General features: G+C 34.9%; 1 protein-coding gene and 1 long non-coding RNA gene across 2 annotated transcripts in view; one reads left to right on the top strand and one right to left on the bottom strand.

Annotated features, from left to right (window-relative positions):
• The window catches only part of SCN9A (sodium voltage-gated channel alpha subunit 9), a 168141-nt gene that overhangs the window by 138188 nt on the left and 6269 nt on the right, over positions 1 to 23684 (top strand). Inside the window, exons 19-26 of the mRNA XM_043576946.1 lie at positions 402 to 556; positions 4456 to 4629; positions 8189 to 8311; positions 12227 to 12508; positions 12950 to 13003; positions 13939 to 14076; positions 20210 to 20314; positions 22029 to 22299. Coding sequence (XP_043432881.1) covers positions 402 to 556; positions 4456 to 4629; positions 8189 to 8311; positions 12227 to 12508; positions 12950 to 13003; positions 13939 to 14076; positions 20210 to 20314; positions 22029 to 22299 — 1302 coding nt within the window. The remainder of the gene's footprint in view (positions 1 to 401; positions 557 to 4455; positions 4630 to 8188; positions 8312 to 12226; positions 12509 to 12949; positions 13004 to 13938; positions 14077 to 20209; positions 20315 to 22028; positions 22300 to 23684) is intronic.
• The window catches only part of LOC122481410, a 57203-nt gene continuing 51392 nt past the window's right edge, over positions 17874 to 23684 (bottom strand). The window contains exon 3 of the long non-coding RNA XR_006296847.1: positions 17874 to 18134. This is a non-coding gene — a long non-coding RNA (uncharacterized LOC122481410). The remainder of the gene's footprint in view (positions 18135 to 23684) is intronic.

The raw sequence follows: 23684 nt of genomic DNA, 5'->3' as shown, positions 1-23684 counted from the left end.
GATCCACATCAAGGAAAATTAGTTCGTCAGCAAAGAAGGTCCTGAAAAGCATTTTGTCCTCAGATTTAGTTTAATATTCATTCATTCAGAGTTCACCATGTATCAGCACAGTATGAGGACTGCAATAATGGACGAAAAAAAAAAGTGGCCTAAACATCATGGAAGAGATTGACAAGAAATCAAGGAAGTACAGAAGACAAGAATACATTTTAAGTTAGAATCATTGACAAGTTATTTTTAATTGAATCTATTCAAGTTGAATCTATTTGAAGCTGCATTGTAAATGTTAGCAATTATTCTGTTGAGGGACATCACAGGGAAAGCTTCACATTAAATAGGGTATTTTAAGCATTTTATTTATTCTGAATATCAAGATTTTACATGAATGTCTCTCTTGCCAGGTTGTGTGCAGAGATTCCCATGCTGCCAAGTTGACGTAGAGTCAGGGAAAGGAAAAATCTGGTGGAACATCAGGAAAACCTGCTACAGAATAGTTGAACACAGTTGGTTTGAAAGCTTTATTGTTCTCATGATCCTGCTCAGCAGTGGCGCTCTGGTAAGTGATATGACACCTAAAGCAATCTCTTGAGTAAGTCAGTATTTTTAATAAATGAGTTGGAGGATAAAAATAGCATGGAAAGTTGCTTTGCCTAAAAATGAAGCCCTATAATTAGTGCTAGGACAAAAATTTAGCTTAGTTCAGTAAATATTTGCTGAGCACTACTACATGGCCGGCATTATTCTTGCTGTCGTGAATGCGAAGGTGGCTAAGATCCAGGTGCTTTTCTCAAGAGAGCACTGGGGAGAGAGGCACAAGTGATTACAGCACTGGGATGTGTTTGTAAGTGAGGAATATACTTGATAAAGCTCTGTAGCAAGAGACGAACTATTGTCTGCTTGGAATTTAAGAAAGATAGTTGATGTTGTGCGAGATCTAGGAAGATTAACAGGGATCCTCCAGAGAGACAGGGTGGGCTGAGGGGAACAAGCGTATAGGGATAAGGAAGCATAAAAGATCGGGAGGTATTCAGCACATTAAAAGTTGCCAACCTGTAGAAAGTGATGTTGGAGGAAGAGCAAACACAGGAAAGAGAGTGGTAACCACAGGTACTGTGACAAAGACAGTCAGTGTCAGCTTATGAAGATCTTGAAACACAAGCTGTAATATTAGGGTGAGAAAGGGACACATTCTTATTCTTGCACATATATCAAGCACTTTCTATGAGAGTTGAAAGCACTTTCTAGGAGAGTTTCGCACTCCCTGAGCCTTTTCTTACTTATTTGTCTTTCCTGCTGACACGACCAGAAATGAACCATTAGAAGCCCAGTTCCAGCTAGAGATACCACTGGAAATTCCACTATACTGAAGACACAATACTCAAGAAAGTTGTAAATTGCCTCATAGATAGTCTTCATGAATTTTGGATTTTACTCTACTTATAAGAAATTAACCTGTTACTGTTTCATGGATGCTGGTAGAAGATAGGAGACTTCCAAGTCAGAGACAAAGAATTTTATTTCTCATGATTTTGGAAGCAACATGAACTTCAACATGTTTATGTTGGTCCTGCTAATCCCCAAGTCTCATGAGGGCATGGCAGGGGGGTAAATGACCGGTGCACACACAGTGGTTTAGCATCACAGCTGAAGAGCCCTAAATTTAGGGAACCCTGTCCTTTTATAGCAAGCAGTATGCAACCTTGCTTTTTGTCCCAGACAGAGACACTGTCTCTATTCCTCAAGGTTGCTTGTTGCAAAAACAACCCTGAGAAATAGCCAGAGTGAAGCCAGTCAGGGCCTTGCATTCTTGGCCTATCCAACAAGGACATGCAGGGATGCACGGGGCCCACAGTGGATGACTTCTCCTGAAACAGAAAATGAATTTTAAAAAATGCTACTCTTCTTATCTGGTGGAATGCAAGTAGGAATCTAATTCCTAATACCTAATGAAGTTTATTCTGTGCTGAGTCACACATGAGACTGAGACTGTTAGAAGGGAGAGAAAAAAAAAATTAAAGAAAAGTTTAGAGTAATCCCTGATTCAAAATGTCCAAAGGAAGATGACATTTTTGGTGAGAGGTGCTTTCAAAACTGAAATTCAAGTGAATTATATGAAGAAGAAAAGAGAAAGGTAGTTTAAGAAACTGCTGTTTTTACTCAGGGAGTTTGCCAGTTGAGCTAGATTTTTAAAATACCTGTCTGTAAAATAAATGAAAGATAACAATTCAAATTTAGTACATATTTATTATGCTTCAAGATATTTATATAGGTTTTTTCACTTAATATTTAAACAATCCTGTGAGATTATGATTATTTTGCTTATTTTACCAATGAGGAAGCAGGGAAGAGAGTTTAAAAAATTAGTTAATGTCCTAAAGCTAGTAAACAACAGACTCATACCTGAGGTCTAATATCAAAGCTACTATATCTTTTCACTGATTTGTGGTTCCTCAAAAGGGAGAGTACACACCACATAAAAACAAATGAATAGTAATAGTAACTGAAATGAGTAACAGTAAAACCTACACCCCACATTGGTGGAGCTCATATAATGATGTCCTTGCCTCCTTGCTCCCACAGTCACATAACTAGTCCTGGAAGGACTAGTTCCTAGCTAGGAACCCTGCAGACTGAATCCAGTTTCCAGCTCTGGGACTAGTCAGAGCAAGGTGTATTCAGGCACAGTGTTTGGCTCTCAGCATCAAGACTTGCTACTAGTCTTGCTTTCCACCTCAGTTCCAGGAATATCACTCTCGTTCTTTGTGATAAAGCCCCTTCCTTAAACTTTGCATTTCAAGGGGCACCTGAGTGGCTCAGTAGGTTGAGTGTCCAACTCTTGATCTTGGTTCAGGTCATGATCTCATGGTTCGTGGGTTCAAGCCCCACATTGGGCTCCATGCACTGACAATACAGAGCCTGCTTGGGGTTCTCTCTCTCTCCCTCTCTCTGCTCCTCCCCATGCTCTCTCTCAAAATAAATAAACTTTAAAAAAAAATAACTTTGCATCTCAAGTACTGAAGCATTGCCATAGTTTATCTCAGTAGCTTGCCTGATTCCTCTACAACCTGGAGAAGGGAGGCCCAAAAACCCTGAAGGCTGGAAGTTTCTTCTTGTACTTCAGTGCCACTGACTTTCAGAACCTCTGCTAGGTGCTAGAATCTCTTTTATCATCTTGGTAGGTCTGCCCATTGTCTGTGTCCCAACTTCTCTGCCTTCTTCAATACTGATACCAACAGTTTGCAATAAGTGCCAAGGATCATTTTGAAAGTATTGATAGAGGGACTTATAATAAGAAGAAGAAAGTGGACAAGCCCATGGCTATGGATGGGTAGTATAATGTCAACCACTATAAGGGTACGGGTCCTTTGACTTTCATGTTCTTCCACAAAGTGAATATTGCTTAAACAAGAAAGAGAATACTGGGGTGCCCAGGTGGCTCACTTAGTTGAGCATCCAACTCTTGATTTTAGCTCAAGTCATGATTCCAGGGTCATGGGATTGAGCCCTGTGTCGAGCTCCACACTGAGTGTGGAGCCTGTTCAAGATTCTCTGTCTCTCCTCGCCTCTGCCTCTCTTCCCAGTTCATGCTTGAGAGAGAGAGAGAGAGAGAGAGAGAGAGAGACAGAGACAGAGACAGAGACAGAGAAGGAAAATCCTAATGCTCTACACCTGTTTAGGTCAGCAGTCATTTTCAGTGTCCTCACTGAGCTGAATTTGTTAAGTGAATTCAAATTATTTCCCAAGGGACTTGTGACTATGGCCATAGAACCATCATCTGTCACTTACTAAAAGTTCTAGAAGAGTGTTAAAAGGTGCTGCATTCATGGAATGAATGTAAATAGTGATTTGTAGAGCTTAAGCTTTCAATGAATGATAAAATATTGTGCAAGATTCAAAGAAAGAAATCCTCTGTTTTCTACAGCCCTGTTAAGATACTGCATTCATTCATTCATTGAGCAAACTTTTCCTTGTCTCCTACTGTGTTCTTGACACAGTGCTAGGCACTGGGAGTGAAAACACATATAAGAACTGGAGGAGAGTCTCCAAATCCTACTCGTGGTGTGAAAGAGAGTGCAGGGTGAGAAAAATATATATGACAAGCTGACCTGGGAATCATGTCTTAAATTATTAGGATTTATCCCATTTGGAGAGAGATAAAGGGGAGTCAAATAAAGTGGAAATTGCTGCAAGTATGAGAGATCATGGTTCTTTTTAAAGGATTATAAAATTTATTCTTTACATCCTTTCCCTTAATCTCTGGTGCCCAGCAGTGCATACTGGTAAGTAGTCTAAAACTAAGTGTTATATAGTTGCTGTAAACCAGAAGAAAGTCAGCTAGCCCATAACAGTATTATCTTTCAGTGGTTTCTCCATCAGAACTTTATTTCCTGTGTTTGTTATGAATCATAAGCTTTAAGTTGGACATGAATTGAAATTTGACTATTATTTTCACAGGCTTTTGAAGATATATATATTGAAAAGAAAAAGACCATTAAGATTATCCTCGAGTATGCTGACAAGATATTCACTTACATCTTTATTCTGGAAATGCTTCTAAAATGGGTAGCATATGGTTATAAAACGTATTTCACCAATGCCTGGTGTTGGCTGGATTTCTTAATTGTTGATGTAGGTACTTTGACTAAATTTTAAAAGAGGCTGTATTCTTATAAATAAGTGTTCTGAAGAACCTTCATTAATGTTGTTTGTTATCATATTTTAATTTTGGTTAGCTTCTGGTACTTTCAGACTATACATTTATGGGTTTTTTTGAAATATTAATATAGCCAGTAGAAATATCTCTGTAAGGAGTATTAAGAGAAATTCTTCAATGAATGCAAATTATTTTCTGTGCCATTCTAACATTTATAATTTACTTTGCATGTGTTTTCTGCAGTAAGAGAAAATGTGATTTTATATACACGTATATATACATAATTCAAATATCATTGCTGTTGGGAATAATAACAAAATGAAACACTAGGAGGTGGGTGTGGGAATGGAAGAGGGTAGAGGCATAGATTAAAAAGATAAAATATTGATTTTTTTTACAATATAAAATTAGAAAATAAGAGACAATAAGGGATGTATCAAGCTGATGTGTTAGCTGAAAGTTATGTAAAAGTGGTGACACAAAAGCTATATAACTGTGTTAGGGAAATGGAGAGGCATGAATTTCAAAATATTTATCTCTTTCACAATGAAAAGGAAAACCAAAATGAGTCACACTCTTGTCCCCACCTGAAACATCCAACCTACCCTTAATCTCTGGAGTGGCAATGGAACAGGAAAAATAGGCATTGACAATGTCAAGTAATAAATTCAGAGAACTGTTCAACACTTGAGTGATGGAAAATATATAAGCAAGGTTAAGTTTACAAATTATTTTTAACAAAGCAAAAATATTTTTTTGGGAATCTTGTTGAAATAAGAAAGAGATCCTAAAATAGCTGTGAGATTAAGGCATCTCAAATAGAAATGGTGCAACATCCAATTTATTCTTGTTTAGTGTTCTCTGTTTTATTTTATATTTTAATAATATAATTTAATAATATATCACATATAATAATTATGTTATTATATTTTATATTATTTTAAAAGGCTTTTTTAAGTTAATTTTTGACCTCAATATCCAAATCTAATTGTTCTCAAAATGATTTATGTTCTTCCATCTATTACTAATTTCCCTAGATTTTCCAAAATCTAGTCTTTGTGGCTAGGGAAAGGACATCTTATAATAAGTTATAATTTTTAGGGAGTTGTTTTCCATCTGATGTCTGGAATTAGAGGGCAACATGCAAATATTTACAATGTTAATAAGTGCTCTAACATTTAACCACCAGTTTGCATCATTAAACTTTTCAGAAAAGAAAAATATAGCATCATTCATAGATATCAAAATTACAAGTAAGAATGACTACAAATAGCAAAATCTGACTACAAAATTAAAACAAAACTCATCATTTCTACTCAAAAGTTTAATTTCTCAATTGTTATCCAAAGCTTAGTAAGTTCTTTTTAACAGGTCAAAATATAAAATATTAAAAACAATAATTAACATTTTGCTTTCTATATAGGTGATATGCAAAAACAATTTTTTTATTGAGATATAGCTATACATTACACCTCTTATGTTATCTTAGGCTTTCTCTGTGATATCTGATCTCTAATTTTTGATACTTTATGTTAGTGATTTCATATTGTTTGATTTTTTTAATTTACCTTTATATATATGTTACCTAGTTACTAGATAGAAAAATAAATGGTAATAAAGATGCTTTTGTAACATAATAGATTTAAAGAAAGGCTAAACAAAATAAGAAGAAATGATAGAAAGAATGTAGGCTTTTTCTTTTCTTTTCTCTTAACCATTAAATATGATTGGGTCTTTTATGGGTTATTATAAAATATTTAAGGTATTTAAAAACCTTTAAAAACATTATCACAAACATAGTTACTTTCATCACTCAGCCTGTGAAATAGAAGTTTGCAAGTATGTATTTTAAGTTTACAAGAATGTATTTTAAGAAAGAGAGGGGCATCTGGGTGACTCAGTCTGTTAAGCATCCAGCTTCAGTTCAGGTCATGATCTCAAGACTTGTGAGTTCGAACCCCACATCGTGCTCTGTGCTGACAGCTCAGAGCCTGGAGCCTGCTTTGGATGCTGTGTCTGCCTCTCTCTCTGGCCCTCCTCTGCTCATGCTCTGTCTCTCAAAAATCAATAAACATTAAAAAAATTATAATAAACATTTGAAATTTTTTTTTCCTGATTAAAAGGGAATACTTGTTATCCTGATTAAAAAGTACATTTTCTTAAGTGTATTTAAGTGGAAAATAATAGACCTGAATGACTTGGGTGAATTTCAAATGATATGAGGGACAGACAATTAGTTCTGCTGGATATATAATATAAAGGACTTAAAAATAAACAATGTTACACTGAGACATTTGGAAGGCAGCTATGCTCACTACTGTACCACCAAACCTGCACAACATTGAGGCATTTGGAAGTAACTGTATGAGAAAGAACAAAAGTCTTCAACGCATTTTGATTCATAAATCAGTTTACTTGTCTCTGATAGCAGGAGCAGTGAACTTGTGAGCGCTGAATTTTTCCACTCTGTCAATAGTTAAATATAAGAACAGTGACTCTCAGGTGTTCCTAGTCTTCCCTGGAAAACTTGAATCTTTTAGTCATTACTTCATTCATAATGAAAAGCTACATCCTGGACATTGTTCTTAGACATTACTTCCTGCTACACGCAGTGTAACAACAAATGAATATTTTAAATGGAATGCACTCAGAGACTTCATGCATTTACAGATCCAGATGTAAGGTCATTGAGGAGCTCATTGCTCTATTACCAAAATGTGTATTGATTTTATTTCTGTCCATGTTCTTTCTTCTAAGATAGTTTATTGTAAGAACACTAATTTCTGTTGCATACTGATCATGGTAATTGTGGCAGGTCTCACATGATGAAGGTCCTTATGTCTGTGTTGATTGCAAAGCCAGTGAGATCATCTACTTTTTGCTCTCTTCAATACAATTGAGATTTTTCTCCCAGTGTCTATTACTAGGTAAATCTTTTTGGTGCCAGTTCTGATAAATCACAAGGCAGAACAGCCTTGTGGGGAATTAACTCCGTCTCAAAATCATGAGTCTTCAAAACGCTTTTGAATAATGTTTACACTGAGACATAGGTTTGGCTGAATTAATGCCACACTCTTATGACTTAGCTTCAAAATCACACACTTTCTTATGCCCTGGGTTTTATTATAATTGAAATTTTGATAGTTGCTCTAATTAAATGCATAGCATAAATGTATAACATAAGTTGCTCTAATTAAATATATAGCATATCTAATTAAATATATCAAGCATAAACATATTAATAAGCAATTATATAATCATTGACTACAAACATGTAAAAAGAATGTGTGATTTTTATTCAGGGTAAGAAACTACTTTCTTTCTATTATTTCTTTTATTTTCATTAACCTTTCTTTAAATATATTTCCTTAACAAAAGCATATCTTACCTATTTTTAGCCAATGACTAGATAATTTGATATTTAAAATCATATTATTCTTATTGGTCTGCTGTTAGTGATCTTTGAATTTGACTTTTCCTCTTTATGCTTTATTATTTCATTGAAATGATTAATTAAAATTTTATTTTTTGTAGGTTTCTTTGGTTACTTTAGTCGCAAACACTCTTGGCTACTCAGACCTTGGCCCCATTAAATCCCTTCGGACACTTAGAGCTTTAAGACCTCTAAGAGCTTTATCTAGATTTGAAGGAATGAGGGTAAGAAAATGCTAAACGTTCTAGTATAATATTCTTATTTTCTAAATGGAGTATAAAATATGAAAAATAAGTATGTAGAAATTATGGACTGTTTATAGACACATATATGTATGTATATATAGAGATGTAATGTTTATATATGTGTATAGATATGCATATACACAGTATTCAGTGCATATTGTTTAACAAAGAGTAAATCAAATACAATAATGCCTCCATCACGTAATACTGTTAGGCAGTAATCCAAATAAGTGACTTCTCCCTTTTTAAATGAAAATCTTCCCTGTGCTAGGAAATTTAGGTGAAGGGGACACTATTAGTTCTGATAACATCTCCCAAATACCAGTCATCAAGGACTTGCCTGTATCAGGTGTTCAAAAAATATATTTGTTTAAAGAGCTACCCTGGTAGGAGTCATAAGGAAAATCAGGGAGGTCAAGGGGCATCAGCCACCACCTTAAATTTCATCCTTAAAATAAATGTTTCAATAATAGTCGAATGATATCCAAATTGCATTTGAGAAAACTAAAGCTCTGAAAATTTACTGAATTTGCACAAGGCTGCATGGTGCCTGAAAAGAGACGATTTTGCAGAGACAAACAAGGTGAGAAAAATAATTACTAGCAACCTAGCTTTCAGAGCTGTATTAAACCAGCAACTTCATAAAATACATGCGGGACAATGACCTTATTTTCTCTAAATAGTCCATATCCTCACTTATTTCTGCTCTCCTTAAATTTATTTTTTTACCAGGTTTATACCTGCTTTCTCATGCTTCTGTCGTTCTCTTGGCTGAGAGTGCTTCTCCCTGCCCTGTTTCAACCCTAGCTCCCCAATATAGCAGACACCTACCCAGCCATTAAGCCCCAATTCATATTTGCTTTGTCTCTTCTCCACCAGGCATAAGTGATCATCCTCCCTTTATGTTCAGACACACAAAATCCTTATTATATTATTTTGTACTTGTTTATCTGACTGCCTCTCTACCTGTAGTCTCTGAACAACTTAACACGCAGATTAGTCTATCTCACTGAAGTGTGATCTACAGACCAGCCATCAGCATCATCTAAGAATTTATGGGGCGCCTGGGTGGCGCAGTCGGTTAAGCATCCGACTTCAGCCAGGTCACGATCTCGCGGTCCGTGAGTTCGAGCCCCGCGTCAGGCCCTGGGCTGATGGCTCAGGGCCTGGAGCCTGTTTCCGATTCTGTGTCTCCCTCTCTCTCTGCCCCTCCCCCGTTCATGCTCTGTCTCTCTCTGTCCCAAAAATAAATAAACGTTGAAAAAAAAAATTAAAAAAAAAAAAAAGAATTTATTAGAAATGCAGATGCCCAGGCCCTCCTCCAGACCTACTGAATCATGAACTCTGGGGTGGGGCTCAGAAATCTGAAGCCTCAGGTGAATATCAGAGATCTTTTAGTCTAGCAGATCTTCAGAGTTATTCCCTGCTAAACTATGACTGTCATGTCTACTGTTGAATGCATCCAATGTATAATGGCTCCAGTGTATGGGAGAGATCATAATTATACACAAATATTCATAAGTGTAATTCAATACTTTTATCATGTAAGAATTGAAAAATTACAAGTTGTGTTATCACACAGAAATATAGTATTGGGATCCATTGACATTAACTTCGTTTTTTGAGCATTGGTAGAATGTTACAATTGATCTGGAACTTATGACTCCTATCTGGACTCACACAGACCATCTACTGCATTTTCTTGAACAAAGAATGTATTTTACCCTACAAGCTACTTCCCTCAGCAATTAAGCTGGCCCATTATTCTACCCTCTTTGCTGTTTGTTTTTTATCAATAATTGGAGAATGTTTTAATAGATTTGGAGGAGCAGATATATCTCTGTAGCATTTATTAACCACATAAAAGGATATGTTCCTTCCCACTGCAGGATCATTCTGAAGAGTAAATGAAATGATGATTTGAGGCATTATGTAGTTAGCTTCCTTTGAATCTTGAGGATCTCAAGCTTATTGACTTTCCCAAATGGCTGCTCATCAGACCAATATGTACCTATCTCCCTCAGAGACGACCATTACTCACATTCTTTCAGCAAACATTTTAAACACCAACTATGTGTCAGCTATTAGGCTATAAAAAGAGTACAGTGGTGAAGAGACTCCAGTCCCCCAAGACTGAGTGGGGGCAAAAGTCATGGAGAGATAGACAGGGAAACAGTGGTTACTCTATGACATCTGCTATGAAATGGTAAGCACACAGTAGTACAGGACCATGGAGGCTAGAGTAGCTACCTTGGGAAGACTAGGAAGGCCTCACAAGGAGGTGACTTTGGAGCCATGACTGAAATAGTGGGCCTCAACCCCCAGGCACCTAGACATTCCAGGCAGAGATGCTAGCTGGTAGAGAAACATAGGGTTGAGTGTGTAAGGCATGTTTGAGCAAGGACTAGAAGGAAAAATGTGCCTCGGTGATAAGCACAGTGTGGAGGTTAGCAGGAAGTGAGGATGAAAGCATAGGCTTGAACAAGAGTTGACCACTTTGAACTTTATTCTCTACTCCTGTGTTTCCTAACCCTTTTAGTGTCACGTACACTATAAGGATCTCATAACACTATGAATCATCTCTTTGTTAAAAAAAAAAAAATACAACCATGATGTTTTTCATAGAATTTTATGCTGGCATGGAAGCTCAGTGGCCCACAGACCCTAGGTACTATTGCTCTAGGTCAGAGGTCAACAAACTAAAGCCCACAGGCTGATTGCCTGTTTTGTAAAGGAAGTTTTATTGCCTCTCAGCCATGCCCATTTGTTTATAATCTATTGCTACAGGAGCAGAATTGAATACTTGCAACAGAGAACATATAACCCTCAAAGCCTAAAAATACTTAAGAAAATGCTCACCAACCCCTGCTCTAGAAAATCTCAAAGATGGTCAAAGATTCTTAATGTTTCACTACTTGGAAAAAAGAGGGAGCACAGTGCTCTCACTTAACAAATTAGTCTTTAACACATTTGGACTCAAATACAGACTAGAGCTGAAATATAAAAAGACAGGTAGGTTTCGAAAGATGGGGTAATTAAGAAAATCTGGAGAGTGATAAATGCTACAATAGTCTCCATGCAGGAAAATTGGAATGGCAAGAGGCACCAGTGATTAATAGCAGTGGAAATGCTGAAAAGCTGAAATAAAGGAAGTATTAACTAATGATAAACTATTTCATTTTTATTTTAACCAAGGCAAGCATTATCTATATTTAGCCCAGGACTTATATATAAAGTATATTTAGAGCTAGAATAATAAATTTGAACAGATGGCTCTCGTTTTGTAGATGAAGAAACTGAGGTCCCAAGGTCTTAATTGAATTCAGCACCATACAACTAGCAGAACCAATTAAATATAAGGGGTTCATACGCTGAAAGACTCCCAACCTTAACTCCAGCTTATATACACCAGTGGTTTCTCTATATAGGAGAATTTTAGCACTGACAAATCTAGGGCTAGCACTGACCTTTAAATGTACATTTTATTTATTTTTTATCATTTATACTTAGAAATTTCTTTTTTTTCCCTAGATTATGCAGATTTTCGACTTCACCTTACATATATCAGGTTTTTGGTTTATTATTTTTATTTTTTCATTTATTTAAGCTATGGTATCATTTTTAGCTACTTTGTTTTGCACTGTTGCTAATACTTTCAATGTGTTTATCAACTATTTTAAATAAGCTTATCGATCACAGGGCTCCTGTCTCGTTTGTCTTGGTTGGCATACTACTAAGCATAGATAGTTAATACATGTTGCTTGGTGATTTGATGTCTTAAACATGTAAGGGTGGCTTTTCTAATTTCCTTAATTCTGCATTGTGTTTCATTAATGTGGACCGTTTAACATTTTTACTAATCCTAATCATCCTTTTCTTTCCTTTGAATACTAGGTGGTCGTGAATGCACTCATAGGTGCAATTCCTTCCATCATGAATGTGCTACTTGTGTGTCTTATATTCTGGCTAATATTTAGCATCATGGGAGTAAATTTGTTTGCTGGGAAGTTCTATGAGTGTGTTAATACCACAGATGGGTCACGTTTTCCAACAAGTCTAGTTAAAAATCGTTCCGACTGTTCTGCACTGATGAACATTAGTCAAAATGTGCGGTGGAAAAACCTGAAGGTGAACTTTGATAATGTTGGACTTGGTTACCTGTCTCTGCTTCAAGTTGTAAGTGAGCCCTGTCATGAATGCTTGATATTGTAGTGGACTCTGGATGAAGGATATAATTCATTGTTTAATCTATTAACTAGAAGTTAAAGATATGTACTTTGTGACTTTAAAAAGAGACTTGGTCTTTCATAGAACATGTGCCTATAAAACATGTTCTGGAAAACTCTACCTCTGGAAAAATTAAAGTTCATGTGCAAAATTTTCAGGAATTGTAACAACCTGGAAATAATTAACTAGGACTAAGATTTACAATGTGACTTGGCACTATGTCCTTTTGGTGCTCGACATAGCATCTTTATATTAAATTGATATTTTGAAATACAGTAAAATTCAGTGATTTGATATCACTTAATAAATGTAACAATAAATGGACTGAATTTGTGTATGGCTATTTTAGAGTGTGAGCTTCACATTCAGATTCTATTGTTATATTTACAGGCAACATTTAAGGGATGGATGGATATTATGTATGCAGCTGTTGATTCTGTTAATGTAAGTATTGGTCAGTATAACACAAACTCTACAGTTTTTAAAGCTCCTGAGTTTAGGTCAGCCATTTTCAAATAGTAGCTCCAAGGAGCCCTTGGTACGTACACACAAAATGAAGAACTTCCTTCCACCCAATAATAGCCTAGTGATGACGTGTGCAGCATTCGGGGACAGAGCTTAACTCAAATTCTGGCTCTATCATATATAAGCTCTGTAACTGACTTTGAGCAAATTACCTTGCCTCTCTCAGCTTGTGTATTGGCTGTAAAAAGAAAAAAAAAATTACTGTCCATGTCATGGGATTGTTCTGAGGAACCAACTAGAAAATGTAAGTAGAGCACTTTGCACACCCTGGCAATAAGTGCTCAATAAATACATTTATCAAAATAAAAATTAAATATCATAAGTTATTCATGGGTTTTAAATTTTTTTATTCATAGATTTTGTTGTTTTTATGTTTAAAATGCTCTGGAAGGGTTTATGTGAAATGAGTTCCATGCTAAGAAGCTAAATCCAGTGAAGACATTTGTGTAATCAAATGAAGAAAAAAAAATCAATAAAATTTAAATAAATATGGCATCACATTCTTTACAGTTTTTTTTCTGGAAATAAATAACATACTTTAGTTCAGTTAGTTACCAGATTGTCTGTCCTACCAATCTGAGAACAAGTACTACATATGGTTAAGTCCTTTGTAGTCATTTGAAGATTATATTCATGTACATAGTAAGCATGCAATACATATTTATTGCTTAATGCTTAATGCTTAATGTTGAATAAATTTTAAGAAGGTTTAGGCTGATCTTCAAGATGCTATGGCTTCTGAAAAGCCAAGTTCACCAAGGATAGCACTGTCTGGATTAACTTGTCAGACTATGTAAAAAACAAAATCATTAATGTTATTGTCAATATGCTGCTAACTTTTGTTAATCTTATAGGTAGACAAGCAGCCCATCTATGAATACAGCCTCTACATGTATATTTATTTTGTCATCTTTATCATCTTTGGATCATTCTTCACTTTGAACTTATTCATTGGTGTCATCATAGATAATTTTAACCAACAGAAAAAAAAGATAAGTATTTTAAGGGTTTTTTTTACTGTACTGAAAAATATGAACAATTATTTTCCTAAAAATATGATTTGAAATTTAATTTGATACCAATTAGTGATTAGCTTCATTATAAATTCATTTATTTTTTTTAATAATTGAATACAGATATGCTTAATCTCATTTATCTCTGCACAGAAAATAATTATCTTCTGTCATATTTTTAAGCAATATGACAAGTATTGAGTTTTTGTCAATGTTCGCTATAGAGGATTGACTAATTAAGAAAAATTAATGCACTAATTGTTTATTCAAAGCATATTTCATAAGGAGTTACTTCATTCATTCTCTGAGCCACTGCTCTGTGTGGTATACATTGGGCTGGCCCTTGATGGACAACAGCACAGGATATGTTTCCTGACTTCAGGGAGTTTGTATCATAGCAGAAGCAATGATACATGTAGTGGAAATTAAGATTTGTTGAATGTTGCAAGTAAGATACTTTCCTGAGATTTGTGTTTCATTAACTTTCACATCAACTGTATTAGTTTTTTAAGGCTCCTATAACCAAGTACCACAAACTGGTGGCTTCAAACAACAGAAATTTATTCTCTCACAGTTATGGAGGCTGCAAGTACAAAATCAAGGTGTTGTCAGGGCCATGCTGTCTTTAGAGCCTTTAGGAAAGGCTTCTGGTAGCTTCTGGTAGCTCAAGTGTTACTTGCCTTATGGCAGCATATGTTTAGTCTCTGCCTCCATGGTCACATGGAGTGTTTTCCCTCTCTGTGTCTCTATCCTTTGCTTATGAGGACACTCGTCATAGTGGATTAAAGGCTCACTCTTCTCTAGTATGACCTCACCTTGATTTAATTGCATCTACAATGACAACATTTCCACATAAGGTAATTCTGAAGTATTAGGGGCTAGGACTTTAAAATATCTTTTTGGGTGGAGGGACACAATTCAACCTAAAATATCCACCCTAAAATTTATTATTATTATTATTATTATTATTATTATTATTATTGACTTTGTCTGATAAATGTGGGCAGCCACAAAAAGGTTAAGTGATGTACCCAAGATCATGCATCTAGTAAGCGATAGTTCTGATAAGGTCAGTAGTTGATCCCATGTACTGCATATATTTTTTAGCCCCTGCACTATGCCAGATCCCTAAATACTATAATATGAAACAGTGATAAGTGTAATAAATATTAACAAAAGCAACAATAATAACAACAACAAAATAAATGGACAGAGAAAAAATAGATATAAATAGAAAAAAACACATTTATGTGACAATTGATAGGCTTTGTAAGATTAATAAGAAGACATGTAGAAACTGAGAGGCAGAAAGATGGATAATCCACAGGGAGGGATAGAGAAATGTGTGAGCACATGCATAGGGCTGACATAAGAGGAAATAATCCAGGAGGAATAGCCTTCCATCCAGTTTGAATGGAGTTTTGAGATGGAATTTTAAAAAGAGAAATAGTACAAGATGAAGTCTTGCCTGAGAGCAGATCTGAAAAGCCATATTAGGTATTTTTCAGTAGGAGCTGATGTGTCATTGAGGTATTTTGAGCAAGGGAGCACATATAGGCAGGACAGTGGCATTTATTATGACTTGATGATGTGTCTGATTCTGTGTAAAGTACTCCACATGTGTAATCTTAGTCGCATTTTACAGCAAACCTAAAAGGCATTAGATCACCACTTCCCCTGTCATAGAGGATGTGTTACTTGCGTGTGATCCGACAGTTAGGAAGTAGTCTCATCACAGATCCAATTCTGGAGTCTTCTTCCAGGGACTATGAAAACTCAGTTCTAATTTAAAAACTGAATCCAGCAATGATGCGTAGAATGACTGAAGAGAGACCCAAGACTAGGTCAGATTCTGCATTATCTGCTACCTGGACCACATTTAAGTCTCCACATTAGTCATTTGCAGCAATGGGGAATACGGGATATGTTCAATGAAGAGCCTGTAGTGGGTACAGTCTATAGTATTATCTGTGATTTGCAAGAGAATAAATCATCTAAGAAGTCTCAATTTTCCTGTCAAAGTTGGCTGAGTTACTGTAACTGTAGCACCACCCACAGGAAAAGAAATCTTTCCAAGATAAGGGGTAGGATTCCAAGAGGGAGTCATTTTAGATACTGGCTTAGCATTTAAGAAAAGATAGATGTACAAGAAATGAAATGTCATTATTGTACGTGACTGATATTCACAATTGGAAGGAAATTTAGTAAATGTTAAATGTTATTTATGCTTACATTTTCAAATATAGGTTATTTTCAAAGATATTTTGAAAATCCCATCTTCCATTCTTACATTTAATATCTGAGAGCCACGCTTAGCTAACATTATCATATATTCATGGCTTTAGACAGAGAATCTCTAAAAATTGATAATTAACCTTGAAAATAAGTTTACAAAGTATACTCTAATTTTCAATTTATTTTTTTTCAACTTTAGTCATTATATATGTGTATATATGGTATATAAGCATATACGTATGATTCCCCAATATTCCCTGCATAGGATCAATCAAACATATATCTAGATAAAGCCATGTGACCATGGACAGGACAGCCACAACCCTAACTGCTTTAATCTTCTTGCTTTTAAATGTTACTCTTACAAGAATTGCCACTCTTACAAGAATTGTGGTCCAGGTAGCAGGTAATGCAGAATCTGACCTAGTCTTGGGTCTCTCTTACAAGAATTGTCAATGGGTTGACACCATTACCATTACTGTCAGGCAAAAGTTACTAATTTAGAAGCACTGCCAACTACCACTATCCCCTACATTTCTTCTGGTATTTAATTTGCAATTTAAGCATACCTTTTATATTCTGACCTTTTCTGAATGGCCTACGGTTTCTTTCCACCTTAGTAAGAAACAGGACCGACACTTCAATTAACCTACTACATAGGAGATCTTCTGCTAGATAACTTTGTGTATGTGAATTCATCTAATCCACAGACAAGCTAATGAAAGTGGCATCTTTATAGAAAAGTATATATGCTGGGGCCTGGTAAGGATAAGTAATTTGTTTCAAATCAATCAACAGGTCCATTGGCATTCAGGATCCAAAGGTCTGTTTAACTTCAAAGCCCATATTCTTTTCCCAGCGTATTCTTGACTCTTAAGGCTTTTCAACTTAGTGCTTTGGTCTCAGCTCATAGCTCTTCTAATAACCAACCCCACTTTACTAGTTTTTCCAAATACCCATCACTTCTATAAGTAATGTTTTCATTTTAATGAGTTCATGTGATAATAAGAGTTTAATAATTCATTAGAAAACATACTTTGGAAAATTAGAACACAAATTATTAATAGGTTCAAGTTACAAAAGGGAAAAATATGTAGTATATTTACACAAAGACGTAGTATAGCCCTGGTTACGTATGGGTAAATTCTGAGTAAAGCAACCCCTTTTAGTAACTATAACCTTATTAGGAAGGTTAGTAACAACAACGGTAATAGCAACTAACAATTATTGAGGGCTTGTGTATCTGGCATTATTCTGAGTGCTGTGAATACATGATCTCAGTTGATCCTCAGAACAAGACAACTGAGATATAGCTACTCTTGTAAGGATGAGATGACTTATCCTTAAAGAGATTAAGAAACTTGCCTAAGGACAACAGAGATAGGATTTGAACAAAGATGATCTGATACTAGAACTACAGTCTTAAGTACTAAGTAACACAGCCTTGACATAGTGTGTAACGTTGAAAAGGACCAGCCTGATTTACAGAGTGTCTTCCATCTAGCTTTTAAAGGGATACATTTTGCACAAGGTCTCTAAAGCTACAGTAAAACCAAACAACACAAATTCCTCTATTAGAGCATTTTGTAATCTCCTAGTTTTATCCCCACCTTTTATTATTTTGGCAAACAAGGTATCATTAAGAAAAGTTAAAATTTGCCACTTTGATTTTTACCTCTAATTCAGAGTTCTCTTCCCAGTGTTTTCCTAGCTTCTTCTGGTAAGTTCTTGACATGGTATGGCATTCAGCTTCTGCTCATAAGTAGTTCTCTTAACACTGGCCTGAAGGCTCTCCTGGATACCTAGCATGAATATGTAAGATAAATACCAAAGACTGTATATCAACTAGAATAAAGGTGAGTTAAAACAGTTTAAGAAAGAAAGCAGAGTCTGGTTACCATTAGGTATTTGATACATTTCTTAAAATGCGGTATGATAGAAAGCTATTGCCCAATCCAAGAAAACTAAAGGGAAACAATAACCAGATGATCTTTAACTCCCCAACCCTACAAATTAAGTAAGGATTCGAGAACTAAAAATTATTCAAAATAAATTCCCCATTACATCGATTATACTAATTTGTCCCATAACTAAAAAGTTGATGTTACACATCAATGTAGAAAATGTGTGAATCTGTAAAAATTACAGATAATTTTAAGAAAATTGGCATACCCTAAAAGAACAGATAAAGCTTCTAAGCCCCCTTTGTGAAATAAAGATCAAAAACCTTCATGTAAATTTTTTCGATGTTTCTTTCTTTTTTAATTTTTTTTAATGTTTATTTATTTTTGAGACAGAGAGAGACAGAACATGAGCAGATGAGAGACAGAGAGAAAGGGAGACACAGAATCCAAAGTAGGCTCCAGGGTCTCAGCTGTCAGCACAGAGGCAAAATCATGACCTGAGCTGAAGTCAGACACTTAACCGACCGAGCCAACCAGGCACCCCAATGTTTGTTGGTTGGTTGGTTGGTTGGTTGGTTGGTTGGTTTTGAGAGACAGAGAGAGGGTGCAAACCGGGGATGAACAGGGAGAGAGAGACAGAGGATCCAAAGCAGGCTCTCCACTGTCAGTACAGAGCCCAAAATGGGGCTCAAACTCACAAACCATGAGATCATGGCATAAGCCAAACTCAGATGCTTAACAAACTGGGCCACCCAGGTGACCCCAAAAAACTTTAGAGTTAGTTATTTTTACTGTTGAATTTTAAAGGTTGTCTATTCAATTAGGAAGTCCTTCAGGTCAAGGATCTTGAATCATTGGTAATTTCCTCAATACCTCCAACACTATTATACATAATGTTGACACCCAATAACCTGCTTATATTGCAGTTTCTTTATTGGAATGAAAAAAGTAACAAGTTTCTTCAAACACCCCCCCTCCACACACACACACAGATATTGTGTGTTACATGTTCACTGTGCAGTAGTCTCCCCCACCCATTATCTATAGGGCATATGTTTCAGTGGATGCCTGAAACCATAGATAGTACCAAACCTTAAATGTACCATGTTTTTTCTTCTACATGCATACCTATGGTAAAGTCTAATTTATAAATTAGGCATAGTAAGAGATTAACAACAATAATAATAAAATAGAACAATATGCCATAATACAAGTTACGTGAATATCGTCTCTCTGTCTCAAAATATCTTATTGTACTATACTTCCCTTCTTGTGATGGTGTGAGATGATTAAATGTCTATGTAATGAGATGAAGTGAGGTGACTATCTGCAGACATTGTGATGTAGCCTTGGGTTACTATTCACCTTCTGACCTATGCCAGGAGGATCACTTGCTTCTAGACCACAGTTGACCATGGGTAACAGAAACCACAGGAAGCAGAACCACAGATAAGAGGGCACTACTGTATATTCTTTTTCTGTGCTAAACAAATATGGCATTTATAAATGAATACAAATAACATAAAATTATTTTTACTATGGTTTTGGCCCCTACTTTTCATTAGAGTCCCAAATATTAGCCAAATCATCAAAAAAGATGTTCAGTATTATTTTGTATAACTCTTCCTAATATATTTGTAATCTAGCAATAAAATGCCCGAGATAGGTAGCAGATAAAATGAAATACCAGCACATAGTTTAAAATGACACGGGTTACTGCAACAAAAGAAAATTGAGCCAATAATTATTATATGTAATACATATATTTTACGTATGCACATTACATTATTTATGGAGAGTAACATGCCTACATGTAAGTAATTCTTTAAGATGGGTTTTATTTATAGCTACGTGGCACATAATAAATGCATTTTATTTCTATATTAATACATTTTTAACCTTTCTTAATGATCTGAAGAAAGATCCAGACCATGATTCTGATTTTAACTAGATTTATTTTTTTATTTCTTTACCTTGGAGGTCAAGACATCTTTATGACAGAAGAACAGAAGAAATATTATAATGCGATGAAAAAGCTGGGATCTAAGAAACCACAAAAGCCAATACCTCGGCCAGGGGTAAAAAAAAAAAAAAAGAAAAGAAAAAAAAACCAATTCATCTTAAAACAACACAGGGGTTAGGGGCACCAACCCTCCACACAGTCAAAATCTGCATATCAACTTCTGACTCCTCCAAATCTTAACTACTAATAGCCTACTGTTGACCAAAAATCTTACTGATAAACTAAATGGTTGATGAACACATATTCTACATGTTATATGTATTATATACTGTATTATATACGGTAAGCTAGAGAAAACAAAATGTTATTAAGAGAATCATAAGAGAAAATATATTTACAGTACTGCACTGTATTTATCTTTAAAAAACCCATGATTAATGGACTTATGTAGTTCAAAACTGTTGTCCAAGGGGCAACTGTATATTTTTACATATATATCTCTAGCATATAAATTTTCAATTATTTTTAATTCATCTTTAATGTACAACTAGTTCTTAAACATGAATGCTAATATTTGAATAAAAGGCCTTATAAAACTGAATATATGTATTTTGAACGTTATCACTGTTCTTAATATTCCTATAAAAATTACAAATAATTATATATGGTTTTACTTTTATATTAGCTACACAGCTTACTACTAGTGCAGTGGCCTGTGGAGAATACAAATAAAATGTAATTTTGATTGAAACTTATTTATCTAAGTAATGACTTTATGATGTAGTGATTGCTGTCTATCAGTAGGGTAAAACTAACATGAAGATTTTTAATATTGCAACAAATAGCAAAAGAAGCAGTTGGACTGGTTGTGAGTCTAAACTTTTTCCTACTGTGAAGTCAAAGACCAGAATGGGCTCAGATGGAAATAGTGAGTCTAAGCAGTCAAAGAATAGTTTGTATTCCTCTAACAACTTGGGGGAAAAAATTTAAATGTATATAATTTAAATGCATATAATGCATTTAAATTTGTATTGAACATAACACACCTTGCCAAAGAGTCATGGCTGAAGACAAAGCCAATTAGTACCCAGCTGGCAACATGAGGATCACCCAGCACTTTTTAAATGGACACATTGCCAGGTCTCAACCAGACCTATTGAATCACAATCTATGGATTTGAAACCCTGGTATTTAATTTTTTGCATGCCCTACTTGATCTTGGTAAAATGCTTTAAGGCCTTTACTAAAAGGATTTTGAAGAAGCTATGTTTCCTAGAAAGCATAATACTAACAGTGAGACTGAAAAGAAAGGTGATTTGTAAGTATGAATATGTATGGAAATACATATTCCATACATGAAAGAGATAGGAAAATATAAGTCTCTGATACTACAGCAGTCATATAAGACACTGCAACACATTAGTTAAAATAATACGGCAAAGTAGAAATTTAGACACATGAGATTTTATTAACTTGAAATACTCCGGGTAGTAGAGCTGAGGTATTTTAGTAAAAAATTACTGGTGACTGAAACAATTCATATATAACATACTAGGGTTGGATAAGCTTAAAAGCAAATGTTAGTATACATGACCAACTGAAGTCTGTTTGGTATATACTGAAAGTCAACAACAACAAAAACTTTTCATTCACTCTGACTTTGATTTAACTCATGAATAATATCTCTTGTAGAATCAAGAACTTATGACCAAAGATAATTTATGCAACTTTGAAGACACAACTTTAAAAAAAATCTTTTACTAATGTAATGATTAATGGATATTTGCAAAATTTACTCTACATTCCATATTATTCTTGTTTCTTTACAGAACAAATTCCAAGGATGTATATTTGACCTAGTAACAAACCAAGTGTTTGATATCACCATCATGGTTCTTATCTGCCTCAACATGGTAACCATGATGGTAGAAAAAGAGGGACAAAGTGACTACATGACTGATGTTTTATATTGGATAAATGTGGTTTTTATTATCCTTTTCACTGGAGAATGTGTGCTGAAACTGATCTCCCTCAGACATTACTACTTCACTGTAGGATGGAACATTTTTGATTTTGTGGTTGTGATTCTCTCCATTGTAGGTAAGACCATTTTGAATCAAACTTCACACATGCTCAGAGAAGGTTCTGAATTCTTGAATGTAAATTTACTTTTGGATATTTTAGTAAAATGAAGAATGGAAGAAACTTAAAAACAAAACTAAATAAAACAAAGACCTCTGTGTCAGAATTCTTATGTTTATGCTATAGGCCTCAAAGCCACAAGCATGTAATACTTCTTGATATTTTATTTCCAAGATTACTTTTCACAGAAGTAGTAACTACGTCTATATGTAGGGTTGAAGGTAGAAAGACCTATATGTAGGTAGGAAGACCAATGCAGAATCTGAAATCACCTCCAATTTTAGCGCATATGAGAACTGTCCCTTGATTAATGATTACTAACAGCCAGAATATCCCTGACTCTGCGTGAAAATTCTTTCTAAATTCAAAGTGAAGGTAAGGTCTTAAGAAATGCCATTTTCATTTCTTATGGCTTCATACTTGGCAAAGACTTGTCAATACAATCATTTCTCAACCAACCTCAGTCATGTCTGTGAATCACAGCACATGGTTTTATACTTTCTCCCCTTTACCATAGCTGTTTTTCTGTCCTCTTGTTTTTTCATTATCTGTACAAGCTTTGCCCAGTATTTTAGGGTTTCATTTATTTTAAGAATTACAAATTTTAGACAGAACAATATTGCAGAGATGATTTAATACAAATTCAACTTATAGATGATAAAACAGTCCCAGAAAGGTTAAAGGTCATATGATCTAAAACTTCCTTATTGAGTACCATGTAACTTAGAAGAGGCATTCAAAACCAGTTTTTGAAAAAAAGAGAAGTAAGAAAGTATTAAGATATAATAAAACGAATTAAAATTTAGGTAGGAATCTCAGAGGAATAACAAGCAACATAGTGGGAGCATTCCCATTAAATTAGGAAGAAGAAAAGAGTGCTCCTCTATCACTTCTATTTTTAACAGTATTGGCTGATGCAATTAGATAAGAAAACAGAGAGGTACATGTAGCCAGTTATCTTCATCTTCAGATCATATTATGGCATTCTTTAAAAATGAAAGAGAATCCACCAAAAACATGGATTCAGTTAGATTTCAGAAGACGCAAATTTTAAATCACATGTATCAATATTCATAAATGTTTTATATGTGGACAAAAAAATTTGGAAGTATACCTAAAGAAAAATATCATTTATATTGGCAATAAAAATAAAGTAAAATATCTAGTAACAACTTTAATAAGAAATGCATAAGACTTCTATGAGGAAGCTAACATACATAAAGGAAGTCTTAAATAATTGAAAGGCTTTTCTTTTACTTGGATAAGAAGGCTATCACTCTAATCATAACCCTTTTTAAAATAAATTAATTATAAATACAGTGTCATCCCAGTGAGAATATCAG

This window comes from Prionailurus bengalensis, chromosome C1 (assembly GCF_016509475.1).
Source record: "Prionailurus bengalensis isolate Pbe53 chromosome C1, Fcat_Pben_1.1_paternal_pri, whole genome shotgun sequence".
Taxonomy (NCBI): domain Eukaryota; kingdom Metazoa; phylum Chordata; class Mammalia; order Carnivora; family Felidae; genus Prionailurus; species Prionailurus bengalensis.
Note: the sequence above shows the minus strand (reverse complement) of the source record. Positions and strands in the feature narration are given on the sequence as shown.